The sequence below is a fragment of the Ammospiza nelsoni genome, chromosome 3, assembly GCF_027579445.1.
Source record: "Ammospiza nelsoni isolate bAmmNel1 chromosome 3, bAmmNel1.pri, whole genome shotgun sequence".
Lineage (NCBI taxonomy): Eukaryota > Metazoa > Chordata > Aves > Passeriformes > Passerellidae > Ammospiza > Ammospiza nelsoni.
The window spans coordinates 113,244,985-113,267,410 of NC_080635.1; the positions used below are offsets into that span (position 1 = coordinate 113,244,985).

Sequence of the window (22,426 nt, forward strand, 5' to 3'; positions counted from 1 at the left end):
ATAGTGGAAGGTGTCCCTGTCAATGGCATGGGTGGGACTGGATGCTCTTTAAAATCCCTTCCCACTCAACCCACTCCACAATTCTCTGATATAAACTACAGAACAAACAATTCCAGGCCATTTTTAAGTGACAAAAACCTAAGGCCAAGGATGGCAACAAATTCTTTAGTAAAAAAGTTTAAATTTTTCTCCCTCTGCCTCACTGCTGCCACTGAGATAAAACTTCCATTGGTTTGATTTGATTTACATTTGTTGGACAAAAACCAACATCAAATCACTGTCACCATACTGACAGTCCTCAAAACACCCAACCACGCTCCTCTAGTTGTAACACATTTCTCACAAAGGAAAAAAAAAGATAATTTCAGTGTATTTTAAATTTGGATTTGTAGCTGCCATCTCTAGAATGCCTCTGGTTTTCATGAATGTGCAACGTCTTTAGTCAGACAGTTCAAACCCCATAAATTTGACAGCAGCAAGAGAGGCAGAAATGAAGGTTTTAGGGCTGTACCAAATCCCTTTTGGCCAATAACTGATCCAATATCCTGAGTAAATATCCCAGCTGCTCAAAAGCCCAAAGGGGAATGTTTTAGGTTGAAATATCTTCTCGGGAACTGCAAGGTATTTTTTTGGTCAGGCGATCAACCTTCCCTTCCAAGGAATCACAGTGAAAAATCCACAAAACTCCATTAAAGTAGCCGGGATCAGGATCCAACCCCTGACTGCTGCTACAAACACAGAAAATCCATGGAAGGAACATATATTAAGGTCACTGACATGTAACACAATTTTAAGACCAATCCTGCCAACAAATATTCCTGCCAAAAGCTGCACCAAACCAAAGATTATTGCCTACAAGCTTAAGACTTTGATCAAAATAATATTATTGAGTTAAATAACTTCAAAGAGTGCAAGAGCTACTTGAGTGAGAAAACTCAGATAAAATGAGAGCAAAGTTTTGACAAAACCCCCTAAAATTTGCTGGTAATTACACAATGAGTTTGAAAGAAGCTGATGAGCACTGGGAAGTGGGGGCTGCACCATGATGGAGCTGGAGTGGGAGGAGGAACATTATTTATAAATATTAATTAAAATGAGTAGGGATAAAGCAGAGGAGGGGTTGGAAACCATCCCTAGCTGAACACTCCCAGCTCAGGATTATGGGCAGGGTCTCACAGTGAATTTAGTAATTTGCAAAGGAAAACGTGACTCCAGTTTTGGATTCCAGGTAGGATCATGCACAGGGAACCAACATCCTGCATCAAGGCAGCAATTCTGAGTTTGGAAAATTCTTACACCAATTTTAGTGGTTTTAATTGTATGAAAAATAAAACCTATTTCAGCTACCACACTGCTTTTCCTAGAAGTGGCCAACAGCATAAGGAAAGGGGGATCCAAGTGAGCAAAATATGACTTTTTCCCAATCAAACCCTTTCAGCTCCTAATAATCACCAATTTGTGATTTATTGACCCAAAATGTCTGGCTTATCACAGCAGTCACCAGTGGTCTTGAGTTAATCTCAATTTTTCCTGAAATAGGTTCAGCTATGTGGAGTTTCTCACTTGCACTCACAGCAGCAAGACAAAGATAAATCCTCACAAATGAAGGCAAAAACTGATCTACAAATCACAAATGTTACAAAAACATGAAAAAACTTACCAGTCTGACGTTAGGTAATGAAACAAACAGAATAAGTCAAATATCCCTGAAGAACTGTGTAAACAGAGCAAATAATTAATGAAATCTCTAACTTATGGCTTGATTGGAGCCTGGAGCCAGACCCTGCAAATAAAGCTCCCCTCTATTAGTAAACTAGAAAAGATAATTTTTATGAACAGCAAAACGGAAAAAAACCTCAACAAATTACCAGGATTTCTTTAAACAAGTCAATATGTACAAATCAGAACTAGGGAACACCTCAGCCTGAGCAGGTCGGCACAGGATCAGAGAATAATTTAGGTCAGAAGAGACCTCTGGAGATCTCTAATCCAACCCTGTCCAGTTGAATTTTGAGTATCCCCAAGGATGGGAATTTCACTGACTTTCTGGACCATTTCTAGCACTGAGCATGAAAATACTTCTATTTATACTCATCTGGGATTTTCCTTCATGCAGCTTTAGCCCTCTGCCCCTCAGGGTTTTGCTGGGCACCTCTGAAAAGAGCCTGGCTCTGCCTTCTCTGGAATCACAGAATATCCTGAGTTGGAAGGGACCCACACGGATCATCAAGGTCCAACTCCTGATCCTGCACTAGGTAAAACTAATTTATTAAGACAGTTAAAACCCAGAGCCAGCCTGGACAACCCCAGCTCCTGCAATCTCCCACTATGTGACATGTGCTCCAACCCTCCCATCTGCCCCCTCCTGCCCATGCCATGGCCCCACAAATGATGGACAGAGGGGTCCAAACCCTTTCCATGACCTCCTGAAGGCTCTTAATGAGATCCCTTAATTGCTGCAAGGGTGCACTGCAGACTCACATCCAGCACAGGATTTCACTGTAACCACATGTGTCTCTGCAGAGTATTCAACAGAAAACAAATCTGCTGATTTTTATCAACTCATAAGGCTTTTGTAAATGTTTGGATCTCATACTTCAGGAAAAAGGGTGGGGGAACTAAAAAAATACCCAACACCAAAACAATCCAGAAAAGAAGTGGAGGTAGAAATTGTTGTTTTAAGAAGACGGTCAAGAGACAACAACTCAAGTAAAAGGACTTTATGAGGGACAAAATATCAGCCAGAACTCACTCTACGAAGGTAAAAGCAATCTGTGACCATCACAGATGAGGAGCTTCTTAAATTAACTTCTTCTCTGTTCACAGAACAAAAAGGTAGCTCGGATCTGCCACCAGAGCCACTTCAACGAAACAAACTGCAGTGACTCCAGCCTGGCTACAACAAACTGCCACTCCACTGCACTGCTACCCAAATGAGGCTTCATTTCCAAGGCAGCCCACAGGCAGAACGACAAAGACAACTCCCATATTGTGGGAAAAGCCCCAAAAGAAAGAATTACAGGATTCCTGAATTCCAGGACACAGCCTCCACTGATTCTTTCACTTACTCCAGATCACATTCGCTCGCCTCGGTACCATCAGCACCTGTCCCATTACAGACAATTCACCTCAAACCAAAAAGGATTGACTAGCTGCAAATGAACTTCCAGAATGAAGGGAACAACCTGCCAGGAGCACCCTGGGGACAGCTGAGGTGCCACTTGTTCCTCTGAGGCGCCACTTGTTCCTTGTACCTCCTGATACCCAAGGAGAAGCCGGAACACACACACCTCAAACACCGACCCCATGGAACCAAGGGGCTGATTCCTCAAAAATTTGACATTTTCCCTAGTAAGATGACAATGTGGGAAAGTAAAAAACTGGGTGTTTACAGCCCAGGAAGATCTGCCAATCTCCAGTTGCTCACAAGGGGCTTTTTACCTGTTTAACCTTCAGAGAAGATGCTGTGTGGGATGTCAGCAGCTTCCTGACAGTGACAAACAGAATTAAGACCAGATTATTCTACATTAGATGGTACAGACACACAATTTCAATGGTGTTACTTTGATCCTGCATCACATGAACCTATAATCAGGATACAGAAGTTATAATGCTATTTTTATTCTTCCCTATTGCTTTAAAAAGGCAAAGCCTCAAACAATGCCTTTTTTTTTACAGATACTATAGTAAGCAATAAGCAATATTTCTTTTAAAATTGCAGCTGTCCAACAGTTTGAGTCTGTTCTTTTTAAAATGAAACAGCCAGAACAAATGGTGGTGGCAAGCCCAACGTAAAGAGGTCATCGATTATTAAAATCTCCTTACTATAAATCGTGGATGTTGCTTGTCAGCTCAGTGTGTGACTGTGGAATGAATAAGTAGGTAAAATTCCACTAAGGCTCGAGTTTGCTCGATCATTCTGCTGTGCAAAAATAGAAATAAAAGCTCTCCCCATCCTTTCACTCCTAAGTACCAAAACATTCATACAGGCAGTAAGAAAATAACTGCAGTGGTGCAATGGTCACTGATCCAAGTCCTGCCTTTCCTGAGTCCGCCCTGATGCTACTCATGAATTTGCCTACTCGAGAAATGCAATAAAACAGGAAAAAAAGACGGCTTCATTCTGCTCCAGTGATCTGTATCTAAGGAAAGCACATAAATTCTCCAATGAAATCCATAAGTGGAAGTCGAGGCCAAGCCCTACCTATAGATCTTCCAAGGGACACAGAGGTGGCACGGCGGTGCCCTCTGAGAGCACAGGATCTCCTCAGCACGTGGGAAAGCAGTTTGCTCCACATGGACAGAGGAAAAGCTGAGCTGGAGGGCTCAGCCTGGCTCAAAACCTGCTGAGGAGCCACACTGGAGCCATCACGAACCTCTCTGAGGGTTAAGAGGGAGGAAGGGATGAGAACAAGGCGAGAAACAGGAATTTCCCCTTGCTCCACCTCCAAAGTGGAGGGGAGCAAAGGGAAACCCATCCTTGAGCTGTTTTCCCCTCTTTAGGCTATCCCCACACAAACTGGGAAGATAAAGAGGAACGTGGAGGGAAATGCTATGCAAACTTTTCTGTATGTGTCTCCATACAAAAATTTCCGTAGGTTTTGAATTTGTTCTCTGTTAATGTAACACAGCCCTGCCCGTCTCTAACGCTTCTCGTGCTGTTTCCATCCAAACGTTTCCTCTTACCGGCAGCAACATATCATTTTATCAGGATGCCAGGAGATCATTTCCACACAATGCTAGCAGATGTAATTTTCTTAGATGCACACACAGTTCATCATTTAGATACTAGATGACAAGGTGATTGCAGGGTGACTCTGTAATGCAAGTTCGCTGTTTGGTATTTGGAATTCTCAAATGATAAAAAAAAGACTTATCAAATATAAATATCTTTAAGAAAAAAGTAACAAAAGTGCTACATATGATCAAGGAAAACAATTCCATTAGTTCCTGCTACTTAGAGTAGGTTTGCTTTACAAATATTACCACATCCATTATCAGTATGGCTTCCAATTATTAATTAAATTGCTCGTAGCAGTATAGCTTTCTCACACCTTAACAAAGACAGAGTAAAGAGAACACAAAACATTCACACCCCATTTCTCAGGTAAGAGATCCTCCTGCCTTCAAACAAACAAAAGAAGTTCGTATTTAGGAGAATAATTATGCTCTGATGGTTATCTAGCAAAGGTCAGATGTCGAATTCTCCAGAAACCTTTCAGGCTAGTCAGGACGTAGGCATTACTTACACAGGCATGTAAAAATCCACTCACCCATTTCAGGACCTTAACAACCTTCCTGGAAAACATTGCTTTCAAAAGTGGCAAAGTGGAGAGGGGAGCAGAGCGGGGACAGAAAAGGTGAGAGAGGAGGAATTAAAGGTGAAATTGTTAATGACAGATGGCTAAGAGTCTAGACCTCTTCTGAGCAGGCACTGCCAGCCATGCCAAGAACGAGCAGTGGTTCTGAGAAGTGGACTTGTTGTCCATTTAGACATTCAGCTCATTTTTCACTTGATCCCAGGCTGGGCTTCAACCACAGTCGCAGAGGCAGAAGGCAGCACTTCTCCACTAAGCCACGCAGCTTGTGAGAGCAGAGGATGTCTGTGCTGAACATGTGAGCATCAACTGAAATGTGGGGATGTGTTTCCAATGGACATTCTCGGCACAGCACCCGAAAAGTAAACGGAGTCACTGTATGACCAGTGAGGCACGGCTTATTGCAGCTGGAAATCATTTATTCCCATGCTGGAGTGGGGTTTCTAAGTGTTCTTTTTACTCTCTGTTGATACTCCCAGTCTGGTGTCCATCGACCCTGTGCCACTACCTCAGCTTGCATCCTTTCAGTCTCAGGGCAGGGAAAGCGTACGGACTATCGGTTTCAACACCATCTCTAAGGTTATCCAAGATTTTAAGTGTAGCCTAAAGACTTGTTATTGAGGGCTGTCTAAAATACCTGGAAGCACTTTGAATGCTAAGACAGAGCAGCAAGATTTTTTTTTCTCTTTTTTTTTTCTTTTTTTTTCTTTTTTTTTTTTTTTTTTAATTTTACCTTTCTAGCCACTGGGGGCCGGGAGAGGGAGGTTGGTTGGTTGATTGATTATTTATTGGGAATTAATACTGAGAGAGTATATGCAAAGGCTGAGGGCACCATGCCATCTTCACAGAACAAGACCCTAACAGCTAACTGACGTACAAGAAACTGCAAAGTTATACTGTAAGAACACATATTAAGGACTGAGGAAAGTCTGCTAAGGTGCTACGTCTAAAACTAAGTTACTTCTTGCTTTGACCCTCCCCTCTCTTGGCATCAGTCGTCGTCCAGAGCCTCTGTCTTGATCTCGTTGGCTCCTTGCCGGGCCAGCGCCAGGATGGTGTGGTTGACTGCTGCCATCTCCACTGCTAAGGAAATGGGGTCTTGGTGGTCACTATGGCTAGTGCTGTCATCCTGGGAACCATGTGGGAAGGAGCAGAGAGAAGCAGGGTTATTCCACGAGTCCAAAAAAACACAGCAGAGAAAAAAAAAAATGCGCCGAGTGATTGTGGGGGGACAGAGCGGGGTCATAACGTGGGTTTAGGACTGGTTTACAACTGATTTAGGACTGGTTTACAACTGGTTTAGGACCGGTTTACAACTGGTTTAGGACTGGTTTACAACTGGTTTAGGACTGGTTTCCCTCACTGTGCAGACAAAGGTAAACCAGGCAGGGAGTGGGGGACCCAGCTCTGGAGGAAAATATTGAATTATAAAGACACAACAAGTGATACACAAGGTTAAATCAGGGAAGTAAATTAAGACAGGAATCACTGGGCATGGCACAGGTACATGCTTATAGGTGGAATATACAGTTCTGGTCATCCCTGGTCATGGCAGGGGGTGGAATGAGATGAACTTTAAGGTCCCTTCCACCCCAAACCATTCTGTGGGTTCTCTGATTCTGTTTAATGCCACAACAGAAAAAGAAAAGGCAGAGAAAAGAAAAATCCCAAGGGAAGAAGTTTCCTCATGAGAAAAAGCTAAACAGAGTCAAGTTCCTCCAGTTTGGGGAAGAAATGGCTGATGGTTGATATGATAAATGTTTATTACAAATAATTGGAAAATAAGAGGACAATTGTCCTTGGTTTTTTATGATTTAATAATCAAAGACACTGGCTGGAATGATAATGTGATCCAAGGCAGCAGTGGGAAGCACTGCTCACTTAGCACAGCTCAGTTCAGGATTCACTGATTTTTACATCAGACAAAAGTAAAAATGGCTTTAAAAGGTGTATGTTTGACAAATCCAGGGGAAATCAGTCTGCTAGAAATTATGGAAACTCAGGAAACCTCTTAAAACTACTGACTTCCAGAAGCTGGAAGCTACTAGAATGAAATAATTCTATATACATTAGAAAAGTATTTTCTGTAACTGTTACTATTGACCAAAACCATGACACAAACTGAGCCTAAGCCTTGGTCCTAGTCAGCATCCTGTGAAAACACTGAATTCACACAGATATAGGGGAAAAGATGCTGGAAAACTCTTCCAATGCTAAGAAAACCAGTGACTGAAGGGGACTGGAACCACCATAAATCAAATAGGGAATTTTGGGAAAAATCATGGTGCTTTCTCCTCTTTAAAACAGGGACTAATAATTATCCCCCTGTGATCTTGGATTTTTAAATTATTACCATTTACAGAAAGGAAATGATAAACATTTATCAGTCTCCCAACAGCCTTCAAGTGATGAAATTGTGATTTAAAATTTAAAATGTGCATAGACTATTTTTAAATTAAGATGATGGGTGGCAAAAGTTGAGGAGGACAAAAAAAAGTCAGGATTTGGTAAAATCCTGAGATTATTTAGAAGGATTCATTCACTTATAACAAGGGTCTGGTAAATTTTAGGGCTTCTCAGAAATCTTTGTCATGGTACAAATACAGAGCCCTAAAATCTGGGGTTTAGGCCCTTTGTTAGTATTCAGATGAACTTTGTGTTTTAAAGTTTATTAGAGTTTAAGCGTATCTGTGGAAAACAGAATTTCTGGGTTTAACAGCTACGGGATGTTGAATGGTCATCAGGAGAACTTGCCATTTAATCTGCTTTGCTGCTGATGACTAATTACACCTCATAGAGGAGCCCAGATTACTGAGAAATGTCATTTCTAAGGCCTCTAAACAAAGATCTTTAAATTTTAATAACCCATTTATTTCTCTTTCCAAAGTATCCTGGTTAATGCACAGAAGAAAAACATAGTTCAGGAGTCTACATCACGCTCCACCTCAGTATTCCAGTCCTGTCTGTCTGACAGGGAATTTTCTGGGCTTGGCAGTGGTTTCTAAATATTTTATGGCAGTAACAAAGCAGCTTCTCATCACTGAGAGCCAGAAAAGTTGATCCCACCAAATTTGCTGGTGCTGACCTATAAAAAGGGTCTCAATCCCCACCAGGAGCAGAGCAGCTGGGGATGCCAGCTCTGCCAGGGATCTGCTGCACTGGGCCAGAGCCAAGTGTGCCAGGGACTCATTCCAGGACACTCAGCTGCTGTTCCACTCCACCAGCAGCATTTGCAGAGGGAGAACTCTCAGATTCTCCCAAAAAAGGCAGGGAAAAGTGATCCAGCCCAGCTGTGGGGTAGCACAGAAATATCTCCTCTAAAAAGCAGGAGTGAACTGGTTGAGTCACTGGTGCCAAACACACACAACCATGGGGGTTTGGTTGGAGCTGGTTTCCCAACACTGGAAAACCAACCAAATTTCCCAATACTGGGAAAATTGGGAAGGGGATTCAAACCTGTCAGGAAGGTGTGTGAGGAAGGGTCACCAACTTTAGGGTAGATGAGGGCTCAGAGTGTGGGAAGGGGTATTCTTTTGCTAAGAGGATTTAAAAAAGAAGTTGCTGTCAAGGGTTAAAAATAACCAAGAGAAAGAGAGAACAGGCAAGAATTAAAATGCAAAAGCAAACAAACAAAAAAAAAAAAAAGACAGATAATATGTAAAGAATCCAAATAGTGGCACACTCTTACAGAACAATATGGAATGGGCCAATTAAAGGTCAAAGCTTAGCAAATCAAATCCTTTCCCCCCAGCCTTCACCCTTTGTCTGCCAGTGTCTGAGGGGTGATCCTGAGAAGCTCCTGAAAGAACAAAGAGGGAGCTCAGGAACTTACAGGAGGGTGCTGGGTGCTCAGAATCCAGCTGGGAAAGGGTGGCACAAGGAATTCTGAAGGGTCCTGGGTAGGGCTCCCTCCTGCTCATGTCTGGGGCTGGGTCAGCAGCTCACAGCAGGGATGGCCCTGGCTAGAACAGGGCCCTTCATGCAGAAAGAAATCAGAGGTGCAGGAGGTACCCAGTTTTTCAGTGATAACTGCAGGTGCCTGACACACAGGACTGTGAAAGACCTGTCCATCCCTTCCTGAGGGAGGGCAACTCGGAGTGACAGGGAAGGAGAGCGTGTGTATGGCAGGGCTCTGGCTGAGGTGAGGCTCTCCTCAGACACTGTGTGTGGTGTGAGGAGTGTAACTTGCTTGTTTGGAGCAGATCCTCCTGTCTTCTTCTACCTTCTCTGCTTCTCTGCCTCCCTCGGAACACCGTCCCTCCTCCTCCCCGTTGCGTACTTGCCAAGTGTCCTGTTGTGAGGCAACAAATCCACGTGGGTCAATACTGGGTATTCTCACCCTCTCCCCATCACAATGGCACAAAAGCCAAACAAAACAGGATTTTCAAGAAGCAAAAGGGCCTTTTTGAGGTGTTTGAGTTCTCCCTTTTCGGCCACCAGGCTCCAGTGCTCACCTGCTCTGAGTAGTCGTTGCCGTCCACGTCGTCGCTGTTGGAGTGACCTCCTGGACTCTGTACATCTATTCCATGGCTCTCCAGGATTGCTGCTTCTTCGAAAAAAGCAAATGGATCCCTCATTTATCTGATGCATTGGAGAAGTTAAAGTAACTCAGGGGTTTTTTTTCCCTTTTTCAGGAAGTTAGAATAACTGGAGGAACAGGGTTAGTACTTAGCACCTTTCTCTTCACTCTCCAATACTGGGGAATATAGCACAGGTACAAACACTGGTTTGCCTGAAATCCTTCCCTGCCAACTACCAGACCTGTCTGGGAGTAAAAATCCCTGTATTCCAGCCAGTCCTAACAGAAATCAGTGTCATTTCTGAGGTATTGGGGTGACAAAGGCATTCCCTGTAAATCTTCCCCCATAGTTTGGACTGGCAGGACTCAAGGGGGTGAGGAATGTCTGAAAATAGATGGGAGAAATTTCTGAAAGCACTTCAGGGATTTGAAAACACAAAATATTCCAGCAGGATCCATATATCTAAAGCTCTTCTTGATTCTGTCTGATCTCTTTTAAAACATCCTCTCCACACACTAAGTTTGCTTTATTTCCCCATTCCTTTGAGAAGCCATTTTTACTTGTAGAAAAATAAATTTAGTTAAACTTAAGTGACATTTTAAATGTTGTAATAAGAGCTTTTTTCTTATTCAGAAATAAGGCAAAATAGTGGAACATTTAAAATAATTAAAAATACTGGAAATATGCAGATATGGATGTCTCTTCACCCATGTGTCACTAAAGTAATTCTGCATAATATCTAAGTAAGGGCATCAAACTTTTTATGAATGGCAGGAGTTCGTTGAATCCACAAAACAATAAATCACTGAGGTGTCTTACTCTCCTTACAATATCTTATCCACACCAGACTCCTTCCTACAAGTTCAGAGTCACTTTTGATTTCCCCACAATCAGCTAAGAATTCAAAGGGTTAACTCTGAAGTGACTTTTGTTTTTTCCTGATCATCAACAAAAAATGTGGCTTTTTTCCAGCCACTTGTCCCTGGGCAGAACCTTGGAAAGCTGTCAGGGGCAGAGGTATAACCAGGATAAAAACCACACAAAGTTTGTGAACCTGCCAACATCTTTATCTCCTTTATTTAATATTTTGAGATTTCGTTTCAGATTTGAGTTTGGATACTCAAAGGAGGGAAATGCAACTCTCCTTCCACCTATAAAATTCTCACTTTGCTTTTTAAAGCTGATCTTCCAGTAAAACTTTGTAACTGCATCACTTTTTCCTGCACTGATGACAGAATTCTACAAATTACACGTATTTCACAAAAAAAATCTGGAACAGCAAGTGACTCATTTTCATAATTCCTCCACATTTCTCCCTATGCTGTCAGCACCTCTGGTGTTTTCACTAATTTATTCTTACGTAATTGCCACCTCTCCTGAGCAAACCCCAAGCCCTGCAGGCAGGCTCTGTGATACATTACCAATATTGGCTCTTCTCTTGATCTCCTTCCTCCTGTTGGCAAACCAGTTGTACACTTTGAGGGAGGTAACTCGCTCCAAATCCGACAACTTTTTTCCTAGGAAAGCAACAGGAGGGAAAAATAATAGTTCAGTCGTGTTAAAATAATATTTCAGTGGTGTTACTCACTGGGTTCCAGAGAAGCTGTGGCTGCCACATCCCTGGGAAGTGTCCAAGAACAGGTTGGACAAGGCTTGGAGCAACCTGGGATAGTGGAGGTGTCCCTGTCCCTGTTCTGGGATTGGAATTTTAGATGAGCTTTGGGGTCCCTGCTTGCCCAAACGAGTCTGGGATTCTATGGGATAAACCCCTGAAACACAAACAGCACTGGCAAGTTATTATAACTGAGAAAAACGTGAACTTTATGTGGATGACATTCCAGTGTCCAGGTGCTGTGATCCTAACTGCCAATTATCCTCTTTTCTTCTGTTTTTTTAAAATCTGAATTACAGGAGTTTCTCTGCAGCTTTAACCAACTCAATCCAGAGCCATGGGAGAATGAAGGGCTGCTTTTCCAGTTTGAGCACAAAACTGAGATTCAAAAACTGAAATTCCTGCCACAAACCCCATCCCTGGGGCTCCTTCTCTTACTACGAGTCATAAGGGTACAGTTGACTGTTTTACACAACAGCAAAATGAATGAAGAGGTTTTGTGCCACCCTTGCAATCTGCTTTCCTTTCTCTCAGCACCCATCAAACCCTCCCAGCTGTACCAGGACACTTGGGATCTTTTGGGAGAACGGGGGTGGATACTGGAAACTGGATTTTTACATTTAAACCAACAAAAAATTCCTAAAAAACCAGAAGGCAGTTATAGGAAACTATGCCTTTATCTGGTCATCAGCATAAATAAGGGAAGACTGGAGGGATTCAGTATTCCAAGGACATCCTGGAAACCTCTTCAGTTGCTCTTGACCCTATATAAAATATACCCCACATCTGCATCCTCAGACCTCTGCAGGCTACACAGGGTTGAGCCCCCCCTGCTTCTGACTCCTTTCCAAAGTTTATTTATTCAGCATACAAAACACCCATGTAATTGCAGCAATCTGCACACTTAAATAAGTTAGGAGAGAGATGAGACAAGTGAAAGAAAGAAAACTCTGGAAATTGATAGCTTGGCTGCTGCCTAATGCTTTGCATCAGCAGCACTGGCAGTATTTTACTGCTCCCTGTCATGGCCTTGCAGCACTTTGTTCCAAGTTGCTCCACAAACCAGCAGCACAGCCAGGAATCAAATCCTCAGCTCTCTGGTCCTCTTACCTAATGGATTTTTCAGGGAAAATTTCAGCAGGTATTAGGGGAAAAGTACTTTGCCATGAGAGTGCTCAACATTGTGGAACAGCGGCCTGGAGAGGGAAAAATCTCTGGTTTTGGAGATACTGAAACTGAACAATCCCATCAGATGAACTCCAGAGGTCACTTCCATTCAAACCTGTCTGACCCTAAGCTATCCTGTGACAGTCCCAGCTCTCCACTACTCCCTGAAAGGATAAAAAGGTGGGGATCCATCTTTTCTCCCAGGGAACAGGGACAGGACGAGAGGAAATGTCCCTCAATGACCTCAAGCTGCACCAAGGATGCTCAGGTTGGATATTGGGAGTAATTCCTGCCTGGAAAGGGCTGTCCAGCCCTGGCACAGCTGCCCAGAGCAGTGCTGGAGTCCCCATCCCTGCAGGGATTTAAAATTCCTGTGGCACTTGAGGACACAGATCAGTGGTGGCCTTGGTTGGACTCAATGATCCCAGAGGCTTTTCCATCCTAAATAATTTTGTGATTCCATGTGCATGACTCACACTTTAGTTGCCTTCTCATTAATTTTTATTCTGGTTGTAAGAAATCTAAAAATATCCAAAACACTAGTTCTGAAATCTATGTAAATGTTTGGTTAGCAAAACTAAGCAAAGGCAGGTGCATCCACTAACACTACACTGAATATTCATGCTCCTCTCCTAAGTATAATTTCTCCAGAAACAGGGAAAATGCAACTTGTTGACCTAAAGATAAGGTCCTGCATTCACACCCAGGTTCTAATCTGAGATCCATGTCTGGAAGCTGCAAAATATTGAAAAACAGGAGAACTGAGTTCCTTCTCCTCCAAAAACCTGAATTATCAAAGGTTGATGACCTTGGAGGTCTTTTCCAACCCAAATAATTCTGTGATTCTGCAAACATCAGTCTCAGAACTGAAGATGCTGAAACCTCTTTGTTTTTGGGAAGGACCCCCCAGCAGCTCCTCACCTGGTTTTTGTATAACTGCATTACAGGCGTTGGCAATTTCTTCTCTCTTTGCCTCGTCGGGATATTGATTCTCATTGAAGTAACTGCAAAAGGGGAAAAAAAAATCATTTTTTTCTTAAGAAATCAGAGCATGAAGGTTCCAAAGCAGCTCCACTAAAAGGTGTCAGCTGCTCATTAATGCATCATTCCTCCAAAGGTACCACAGTGAATTTTATGGTAAAGTAACATCAGCCTGCACTTATGTCCACATGGAATGAAGGAAACTTCCCAAATCCCTCAGATAAATGAGTATTATCTCAGAATTTGGAATATTGCACTAGGACACCCAAAAATGTAGGCAATTCCATGGGTATCAGAGTTAAGACTGTCAAGTGAAGCATCATTTCCAAGACACCACAGGCCTTTGACTTTACTATAATTTATTTATTATTTATCCACTGACACACCCTCATCTCAGGCACAATGTTTAGCACTTATTTTGATATATTTGTTAATATATACACATCCATACATACTTTTAATATCTGTACTATGCAAAACCCCACAAATACTGCAGAGATAGACGTGGTGTGGAGATGCTATGAAATTACACAGGATGATTTCTACAATCAGATTGGTTTTTTAAAAACACAATTCAAAATTCTTCAATCTTCCTCAGAACGACACATTGAGTACAGCACGTTTCTAACACTATTTTTTCTGGAATAATTGTGATTTTATTGTACTTTATATGCAGTAAACATCCTATAAAAGTTAAAACTGTTTCCTCTTTTACCTCATTGAACCATTCTGCAAATTTTAATGAACTGATTTACATTCCACAGAGCTTATCAGATCTGCATTAAAACCAACAAAAAGTCCTGTTTTCTTCAATGGACTCTGCTAATCACACCACAAGCAGGGACTACCACTGTTTTTTTCTGTAGATTATCTATAATATATAATCCTAGGATTTCTTTTATCAACTTTGATCAGCAGCAGGCCTGGCTGTTGGACAGCTGCTCTGGATTTGAAAAGAAGATATTTATTTCCTTAACTATAGATCATTTGGTAATAGGAGATTCAGGCATATTGAGGCAATTATTATTTTCCATTATTCATCCAGGGGATTGGCCCCAGTTACTTTCTATGGAAATCCAGATTCTGTTCCATACAGGAACTGTTTCTGTCCAAACTTTGAACATTCAGGTTGAATTTTAGGTGCCACTACCTCATCCCCCTGCTCACAGAGTCATTTACAGTCACAGCTATGCCCAAAATTGGGTCCTATTTCAAAGCTGCTGCTCAGTCAGTAGGAGAAATCTCACATGAGCTCAGAGAGTTGCACCATTCGTGTATTTCCAGGTGATCTCCTAGGAGAGAGCAAATGGAACCACAGGAATAGCTCAATCTTCCCCAAATGAAGGGCAGCTCTGCCTTAAATTTTAGTTCAAGTGTTGGAAAAGTTTGGAATTTGTGAAATTAGAGCAAACTAATTGCTGGAATTAAGGTGACTGAAGAATCAAAGGAGGAGTTCCCTGACACAGGATTGGTGGTTTTGCTCAGCTTTATGAGAATTTAGAATGAACATCAGGCCCTCTGGACATGGTAATTTTTCAAGTGTATTCTTCCATCTTCCATGTCTATCTCCTTTGTGTGATTCCAGCCTTTGAAGTGATGTGTGTGTCCACCTCAACCTGTAAATTTCTCTTCAAAGGAAACTCAGGCTGAATTTTAGGTGCCACTACCTCATCCCCCTGCTCACAGAGTCATTTACAGTCACAGCTATGCCCAAAATTGGGTCCTATTTCAAAGCTGCTGCTCAGTCAGTAGGAGAAATCTCACATGAGCTCAGAGAGTTGCACCATTCGTGTACTTCCAGGTGATCTCCTAGGAGAGAGCAAATGGAACCACAGGAATAGCTCAATCTTCCCCAAATGAAGGGCAGCTCTGCCTTAAACTTCAGTTCAAGTGTTGGAAAAGTTGGGAGTTTGTCAGCCACTATTAGAGCAAACTAATTGCTGGAATTAAGGTGACTGAAGAATCAAAGGAGGGGTTCCCTGACACAGGATTGGTGTCTTTGTTCAGCTTTATGAGAATTTAGAATGAACATCAGGCCCTCTGGACATGGTAATTTTTACAGTTTATTCTCCCCTCTTCCATGTCTATCCCCTTTGTGTGATTCCAGCCTTTGAAGTGATGTGTGTGTCCATCTCAACCTGCAAATTTCTGTTCAAAGGGGCATTTTTAGGTAATGGAGAGCTTGGAAAGCAGAGCAGAAAATGCTTTTTCCAGTAGTTAGTGCTGGAAGCAGAAGCTCAGGATCCCAGTTCAGCAGCCCCATGACAATATTTCAGCTCTCCCACCTACAGAGCACTGTCCTCTGCCCAGAGCCAGGAATCATTTCCTCTTCTGAGCACCCTGAGATAAAGGAACATCAAGAGACCACAGCTGAAAAATGCTGTTCTGTTATTTACATGAACATATTGCCTGCCCTGGAGTCCTGAACAGCACCACATGCACAAAAAAAACCAAACAACATTCATGGAAGAAATTACAAAATACATAAAATTATCAATCAGGGTGACCTTGAAGTGCCCATTCTTGTTAATTCACGAAACTGAGACACTAATTAAAGCAGCAAAGACAACAACAGAGCCACCAGTGACTCTTTTCTTGTCACCTAACTCAACACTGTCCCTTTCCCAAGACACAGCCAGGCCTTTGCTGCCTCCAACAAATAAAAATATTTTCTACCAACAACAAAACTTCAGCCCATGCTTACCTTTCTCTGGGATAACAGGAAATCTCCCTGTGATGGAGCAAACTTCCAGAACTGGACAAGGAATGAGACATCTCTTCTAGCAAATGAGGGAGTTTTGTGTATTCCAATAATTTCTGTGATTCAGAAACTGCTAAAGTAGTAATTCTTATCTCTAAACATTTTACAACTAAGTTATAAATAATTAATTTGCCTGACATTTCTCATCAGTCTGAAACATTTCCTTTAAATTCAAACAGGAATTTCTGATCTTTTCATGTAAAATGTCTAAAAATTTCTACAAGAAAACTGATTCTCACTAGAAAATGTGAAATTCTTCTCACCCTAAATCTCAATTTATGAAAAAGCATCAAAAATCTCAGTGAGCTGTCACACAGCTGTCCTGGTCCTTTTTGTGGGGATCCTGAAGCCAAGTGGGTACCAGCTGGAAGGGGAACTAGTGGAGCAGTTAAAACTCTGTTTCTGTATCTGACAGTAATTTTAGAACCTGCCTCTCCTCCCCCTGCTGGGCTATTCCTTTTCCTCATTAATGATGGCACTTCTCCTCCCACACCTTCATAAACTTGGCCAGCCCTCAACTTTGTGCTCCCCAAAACTGAATCTTCTCCTCAGCACTCAATCCCAGAATGGTGTGGGGTGGGAGGGACCTTAAAGATAATTCAGTTCCAACATCCTGCCACGGGCAGGGACACCTGACACCACCCCAGGTTGCTCCAACCCAATCTCGGACACGTCCAAGGACCCAGGGGCAGCCACAGCTTCTCTGGGCAACCTGTGCCAGAGTCTTACACCTTGGAAAGAATTTCTCCCCAAAATCCAACCTAAATCTACTCTCCTTCAGCTTAAAGCCATTCTTGAGGCCATTCTATTCCTCTCCATGACCACATTGTGCTTTTAGTGGCAAACTGCTTTATCAGAGCTCATACCCTGAAAGGAAAAGGTCTCACAGCTCCAGGAAACCCAAAATATACAACCCTAATTGCTGATTTTCCTCCTCAGCATCCAAATCTTCTGTGCATAAACTCTACCAACACATCACATTTCATCCCCATCCCAACATGGTCTTGTGCCAAAGCACAACATTTTAAACCTCCCACCATGTGGCACTTGAGGACCTGGTTTAGGCACAAATGCTGGTTGATGGCTGGACTTGATGATCTTGAAGGTCTTTTTCACCCCTAATGACTCTATGGTTATATGATTCCATGATTCCTGAGAAGCAGATGAGAATAATTAAGTTTTCAAGATAAGAAAGCCATGGAAAAAAATTCAAGACTTTATCACTGACTGTTTTGTCTGCTCATGTAGAAGTTGTGAAAACACTGTGATTTTTTTTGGACTACAGTTCTTCTTGCAGTAAATTAATTATTCTGCCTCTAGTTCTGTTTCTTATCAGCCAGGTACACAGGGAAAGAATGCAAGATGTCTGAAATTCCCTTCACAACCACAAACCTGTTCACAGTCTGAAAAGTTTTTGAAAGCTACAGATGAAAAATATGAAGCCATATGAACTTAAAAGGCAGGAAAAAAAAAAAGAAAAGGAGCAGGCACAAGTAACTCCTGCAAAGGCACACTGCTTTCTAGACAAAGGGCAGCTGTCAGCTGAATACCTTCCATGAAGAAACCAAATGATCTCTTTTGTAGAAAATGACAGTGGAGGATTAAAATGAAAAGTGGCCAAATAATTTACATGAGATGAGAATCCATATGATGGTAAAGAATGTAGATATCCTTGAAGCCGTTTCATTTCAATAACACTGAAGCCTAGAAAAATTGCAGATTCAGAGAAACCCTCTTTCTTTCAGGGATAATGTGCTTAGGACAATGATGGAGAGGGAATCCATCTCAGCCCAGGGCTCTGTAATGGAAGGAGAAGTCTCCCCCCACTCTTTACCAAGGTGCCCCGCTCTGAATTCCTGCAATAGCTGCCAATCTTTTTTTTTTTTTCCCCTTCTGTTCTCGAGGCTGAGATATCAGATGCATTAAGCAATGCCTCAGTAGTGTTCCTGATAATCCACAGTGGAAGTTTCGTTGCTTCCTATCAGCTTTGCAGCTGCCAGGGAAGTGTCTGAAATGACAACCACGGAAGGAGTTGTCATTTGACAACTCCATGGGTGGAGTTGGTGCTTTTCCAGATAAGGGAAGAGATAAAGCCCCCCAAAACTGATCAAAAGACCCCAAGTTGAGGAAATGCTTAGTTTACAGCAGGACCTAATGGTTAAAACTTCCAAGTGTGGGAGTGGAGAGGCTCAAATGTGTTGCAGGTAACAACTGACAGTGCTGCTGCAGCTGAGTCACTCTCAGGTGAGGTCACTCAGGTATGGAGACACACATCACCCTCTCTTGAGGATAACTGCCTTTGAAATTAATGGGAGGTAAGAATACACAGATGGATATTCACCGAAGAACAGCAGACACGCTGCAATCCCTCACTTGATTTTTTGTTTGCATCCCTGGGTTCCCACTTTCACGCCTGTGGGAGCCTCACCTGCAAGTGAAATACCCTGGCACTCTTGTGGGGCTCCAACTCCTCTGCTGGAGATCAACGAGGTCACAGAAGGGTTTGGGTTGGAAGGACCTTGCAAACCCTCTATAATTCCCTCCCCCTTCCATGGGCAGGGACCCCTTCCACTACCCCAGGCTGCTCCAAGCCCTGTCCAGCCTGGCCTTGGACACTTCCAGGAATGGGAGATTCATCTTCCCCAAAACTCAGGCTGCAGTCCAGCTTAACGCAATTTAATCACAGAGCAAAGGGAATGATCCCATGCTCTCCTTCATTCCCTTTCTGCAGGAATGCTTTGTGCCCAGCTGCCTCCCTGGTCCAGCTCCCCACACGTGCCAAGAGCAGCGGTTGTGCAGCCAAGGGAGGCGGGATGACACGGCTGAAAAGGCAGCTGGGCCCAGCTCCTTCCCAAAGATCCTCTCCCAAGGGATGCTGAAAGCAAAGCCAGAGCCACAGGCTGGGCCACCAGCCCAGAGAGGGATGGAAAAGCAGAACTGTCCAGCTCCCACCCCTGTGGATGAACAGAAGCTTGTGCTGTCCCCAGGGATGGAGCTCCCTGCCAAATTCTCTGGTGTCTCAAAATACACGAGGTGAAAGCTGCTCCTTTGGCTCTGATAAGATGCCTGTAATTTCAGCTCCATATCTGGTTTCCCTGCCATGAGTTCCTCTGCTTTCCACTGACAAGGTACAGAAAACACTCCAATGCAGTTACCTATTTATCTCTCATTAGTACATTTATCACCCCAGTATCACCCAGCAGCCAGAGGTCACTGTTCCAGCCTTTGTGGCTTGTAGCACAACTATTATTCAGGCTGTCAAATCAATGGAAATATTTCTGAAGTTAGTCTGTCATCTGTGCCTGAGATCTTATCTCAGCGTGGCGTGAGACAGACTGTCAGAGGAGTGACATTCAGAGCATAATCTCATCAGAAAGTGTAATGACTGGTTTATTTCCCAGTAAATACTGGCCAAGAATATCACTAATGCCACTCTCAGTGAGGTCAGCAGATGACACCACCAGTTTTATCTCCTGATATTTCTACTGATTCCTTAGTAACGACATGGGTGTCAACTAAACCCATGATATAAAGTCATTTTTATTTCTGACAGAAAAATTAAAGCTCAAAGATATCCCCTCCACAGATAAACTCTGATGGAGCTGAGAACTTCCCCCAGGACTGCAAAACACAACCAGGCAAGGATGGGAAGTGCAGCTCTCTGGTTGAACTTCAGTTGAGGCATCAGCTCAACCAGACCTAAGCAGCAAAACAAATCTAAGGAAAAAATCCACTGACAAACACGATGGCTGCAGCTCTCTGCTATTTTTTCCACAGCAGCATCATCTAGCCAATGGATTCCACAGGTCCACGGATTTAAAGGAATGGAGAAACCACTGCAGGATTGTACCCTGACCTCTTTTATAGCATTGACAAGAGGTCTCTCAGCAATTCTGGAAGCCCAGAATTAAGCCCAGATCTTCTGTCCAACCTGCACACATATCCAGTCCCAACATAAAAAATTGGGGATTCATCCAATGTATAATCTACCATAACTTTATATCACCTTTGGAAACAAACTGTAAAAATCCTCATTTTTAAAAATCTCTCTCATTCCCCACCTGATCTTTCAGGCCCAAGGTATGGCCACACTCTGTCCAGGGACAGCACAGCTTTTAAGCCTCTCACTCTAAGAAATGTTTCATTCTTGGATTTCTTTTCATTGCAAGTGCAAATCTAGAGGAGAGATCTCACCAGCACTAGATCACTAAGAGCACCAGACAGAGAGAAACTGAAATTATTTCACACCTCAGGACGTGCCTGCATACATAAATTCCAGAGCCATGTCAGCACACATTAAAAACCTCTCTCACACAACAGAGCTGACTCTCAATTCTGGCTTTACAAGTCGCTGTCTAAACTCCAAGAGAGGCATTTCACTGATGTTTCTTAGCAGGAATCTCCTCTGCCACATAGATTAAAATGCCAAAAATACACCTTGCATGGGAGTGGGTAAAGCTGGATGACCTTCAAAGCTGATAGAACAACGAGGTTTTCATTCTTTCAACATCACTTTCTCAGAATTTTGACAGTGGTCTCAAGGACCACAATCCTATCAAGCTATTCATATTATCCTAAAATTTGTTTAGAAACAGAATTAATTGATAATAGCTCTGAAAGCCTTGTACTTGCAAAAGATAATCTGTGCCTCCTAATCTCTAGCACCCTACTGTCGAGATAATTAACAATTAAAAAAAAGAATAGTTAAGACATCCGAGGTGGCGATTTACTCTTCCTTCTAATTGGATTTGGTGATAAGAGCATTTCTGAAATTACACAACAGGCCTCTCCTGAATGGCAATATTTGGAGTTTGCAGCAATTTGAAACACACAGGTACTTTTTGCTTAAGGCACCTTGAAGACACTGACAGCTGAGATTTTGAATATCCTTAAATTTATCCTTAAACTTACTGGCACCATCAGACTCTCAAAGCCAACACAGGTCACTAAATTGTTCATAAAATAAAAGGGCATTTTTTGAAGCCAGCAAGTAACCAAAACATCGAGGTAAGATAAAGTGAGAATTGTCCTGCTGGTTTGTGTGAGCAAACAGCATCTTCAAAGCTCTTCCTAACAAGGCATCTAAGCATGAATAACAGGATCTCTTGTTCTCTTTTATTTACCAGAAATATTTAAATGGAGACCTCCATGCTGCAGGGATATTTATGTGCATTAAATCCGCTGGACTTTGTGAGTGATAAACAAAACCTTTCTGCAAACAACTGTGAAACAAACATCCAATCTTCATTTTTTAACGTGCTACAGGGCAAGAGTTATTTATTTCAGTTGTATTTTGGATTATCTGGTCCTCACAAGCAAAGGGTCAAGCCCATGGGTGGAACATCTCCAAGGAGGGATGAGTTCCTGCAGGAATCATTCCTGGCCCACCCACTGGGAAGGGCTGTCCTGCTGCTGCTGACCCACAATTCCAACCAGACAAACTCTAGTCAGCACTGAGGGTTTTACACACACCACTCACAGGACAACAAGGATTCCAAGGCTTTATATGGCAACATAAATAAATAGCAAAACTTGAGTTTTTACATTACTCAGAACATCTTTGTTTGCTCTCTGGAACAAAATATTCCACTCAGCAGAGCCAGAGCTCACTTTTCAGCTCATCTGGTTGGGTATTCCTAGAACAGCCTATCCCTGCCTCAAAACTCTGCTTTAGTGGGATGCTCAGCCCTGGATGTGTCGCAGACATCTTTTATGAAAAATCCTTTCCTTAGGATTTTTTCTCCTGAGAAGCTGAGAGGCCTCAGGAACAAAACGCAAACATTGATTATCTGCTGCTGTGGAATGCAATAGGTGGATCTGTGATGGGTCTCATGTGGTTGTTTCTAATTAATGGCCAATCACAGCCCAGCTGTCTCAGACTCTCAGTCAGACACGAGCTTTTGTTATCATTTTTCTTCTTCTTCTTGCTTGCTAGCCTTCTGATGAAATCTTTTCTCCTATTATTTAGTATAGTTTTAATATAATATATATCATAAAATAATAAATCAGCCTTCTAAACATGAAGTCAACATTCTCATTTCTTCTCTCCTCCTGGGACCCCCTGTGA

The 22,426-nt window shown here is 42.6% G+C and overlaps 1 protein-coding gene across 10 annotated transcripts in view; it reads right to left on the bottom strand.

Moving 5' to 3' along the window:
• Positions 1-2,587: 2,587 nt before the first annotated feature.
• Positions 2,588-22,426, bottom strand: part of HMBOX1 (homeobox containing 1) — a 111,970-nt gene continuing 92,131 nt past the window's right edge. For 5 of the 10 annotated variants that reach the window (XM_059468685.1, XM_059468677.1, XM_059468684.1 and 2 more), the window contains 5 exons: positions 13,539-13,621; positions 11,260-11,355; positions 9,773-9,867; positions 9,508-9,609; positions 2,588-6,447 (listed from right to left, as the gene is read on the bottom strand). In XM_059468685.1, the coding sequence (XP_059324668.1) occupies positions 6,310-6,447; positions 9,508-9,609; positions 9,773-9,867; positions 11,260-11,355; positions 13,539-13,621 (514 nt within the window). In that variant the 3' untranslated portion in view covers positions 2,588-6,309. The remainder of the gene's footprint in view (positions 6,448-9,507; positions 9,610-9,772; positions 9,868-11,259; positions 11,356-13,538; positions 13,622-22,426) is intronic. The other 5 variants (XM_059468686.1, XM_059468681.1, XM_059468683.1 and 2 more) reach the window with 5 other exon arrangements.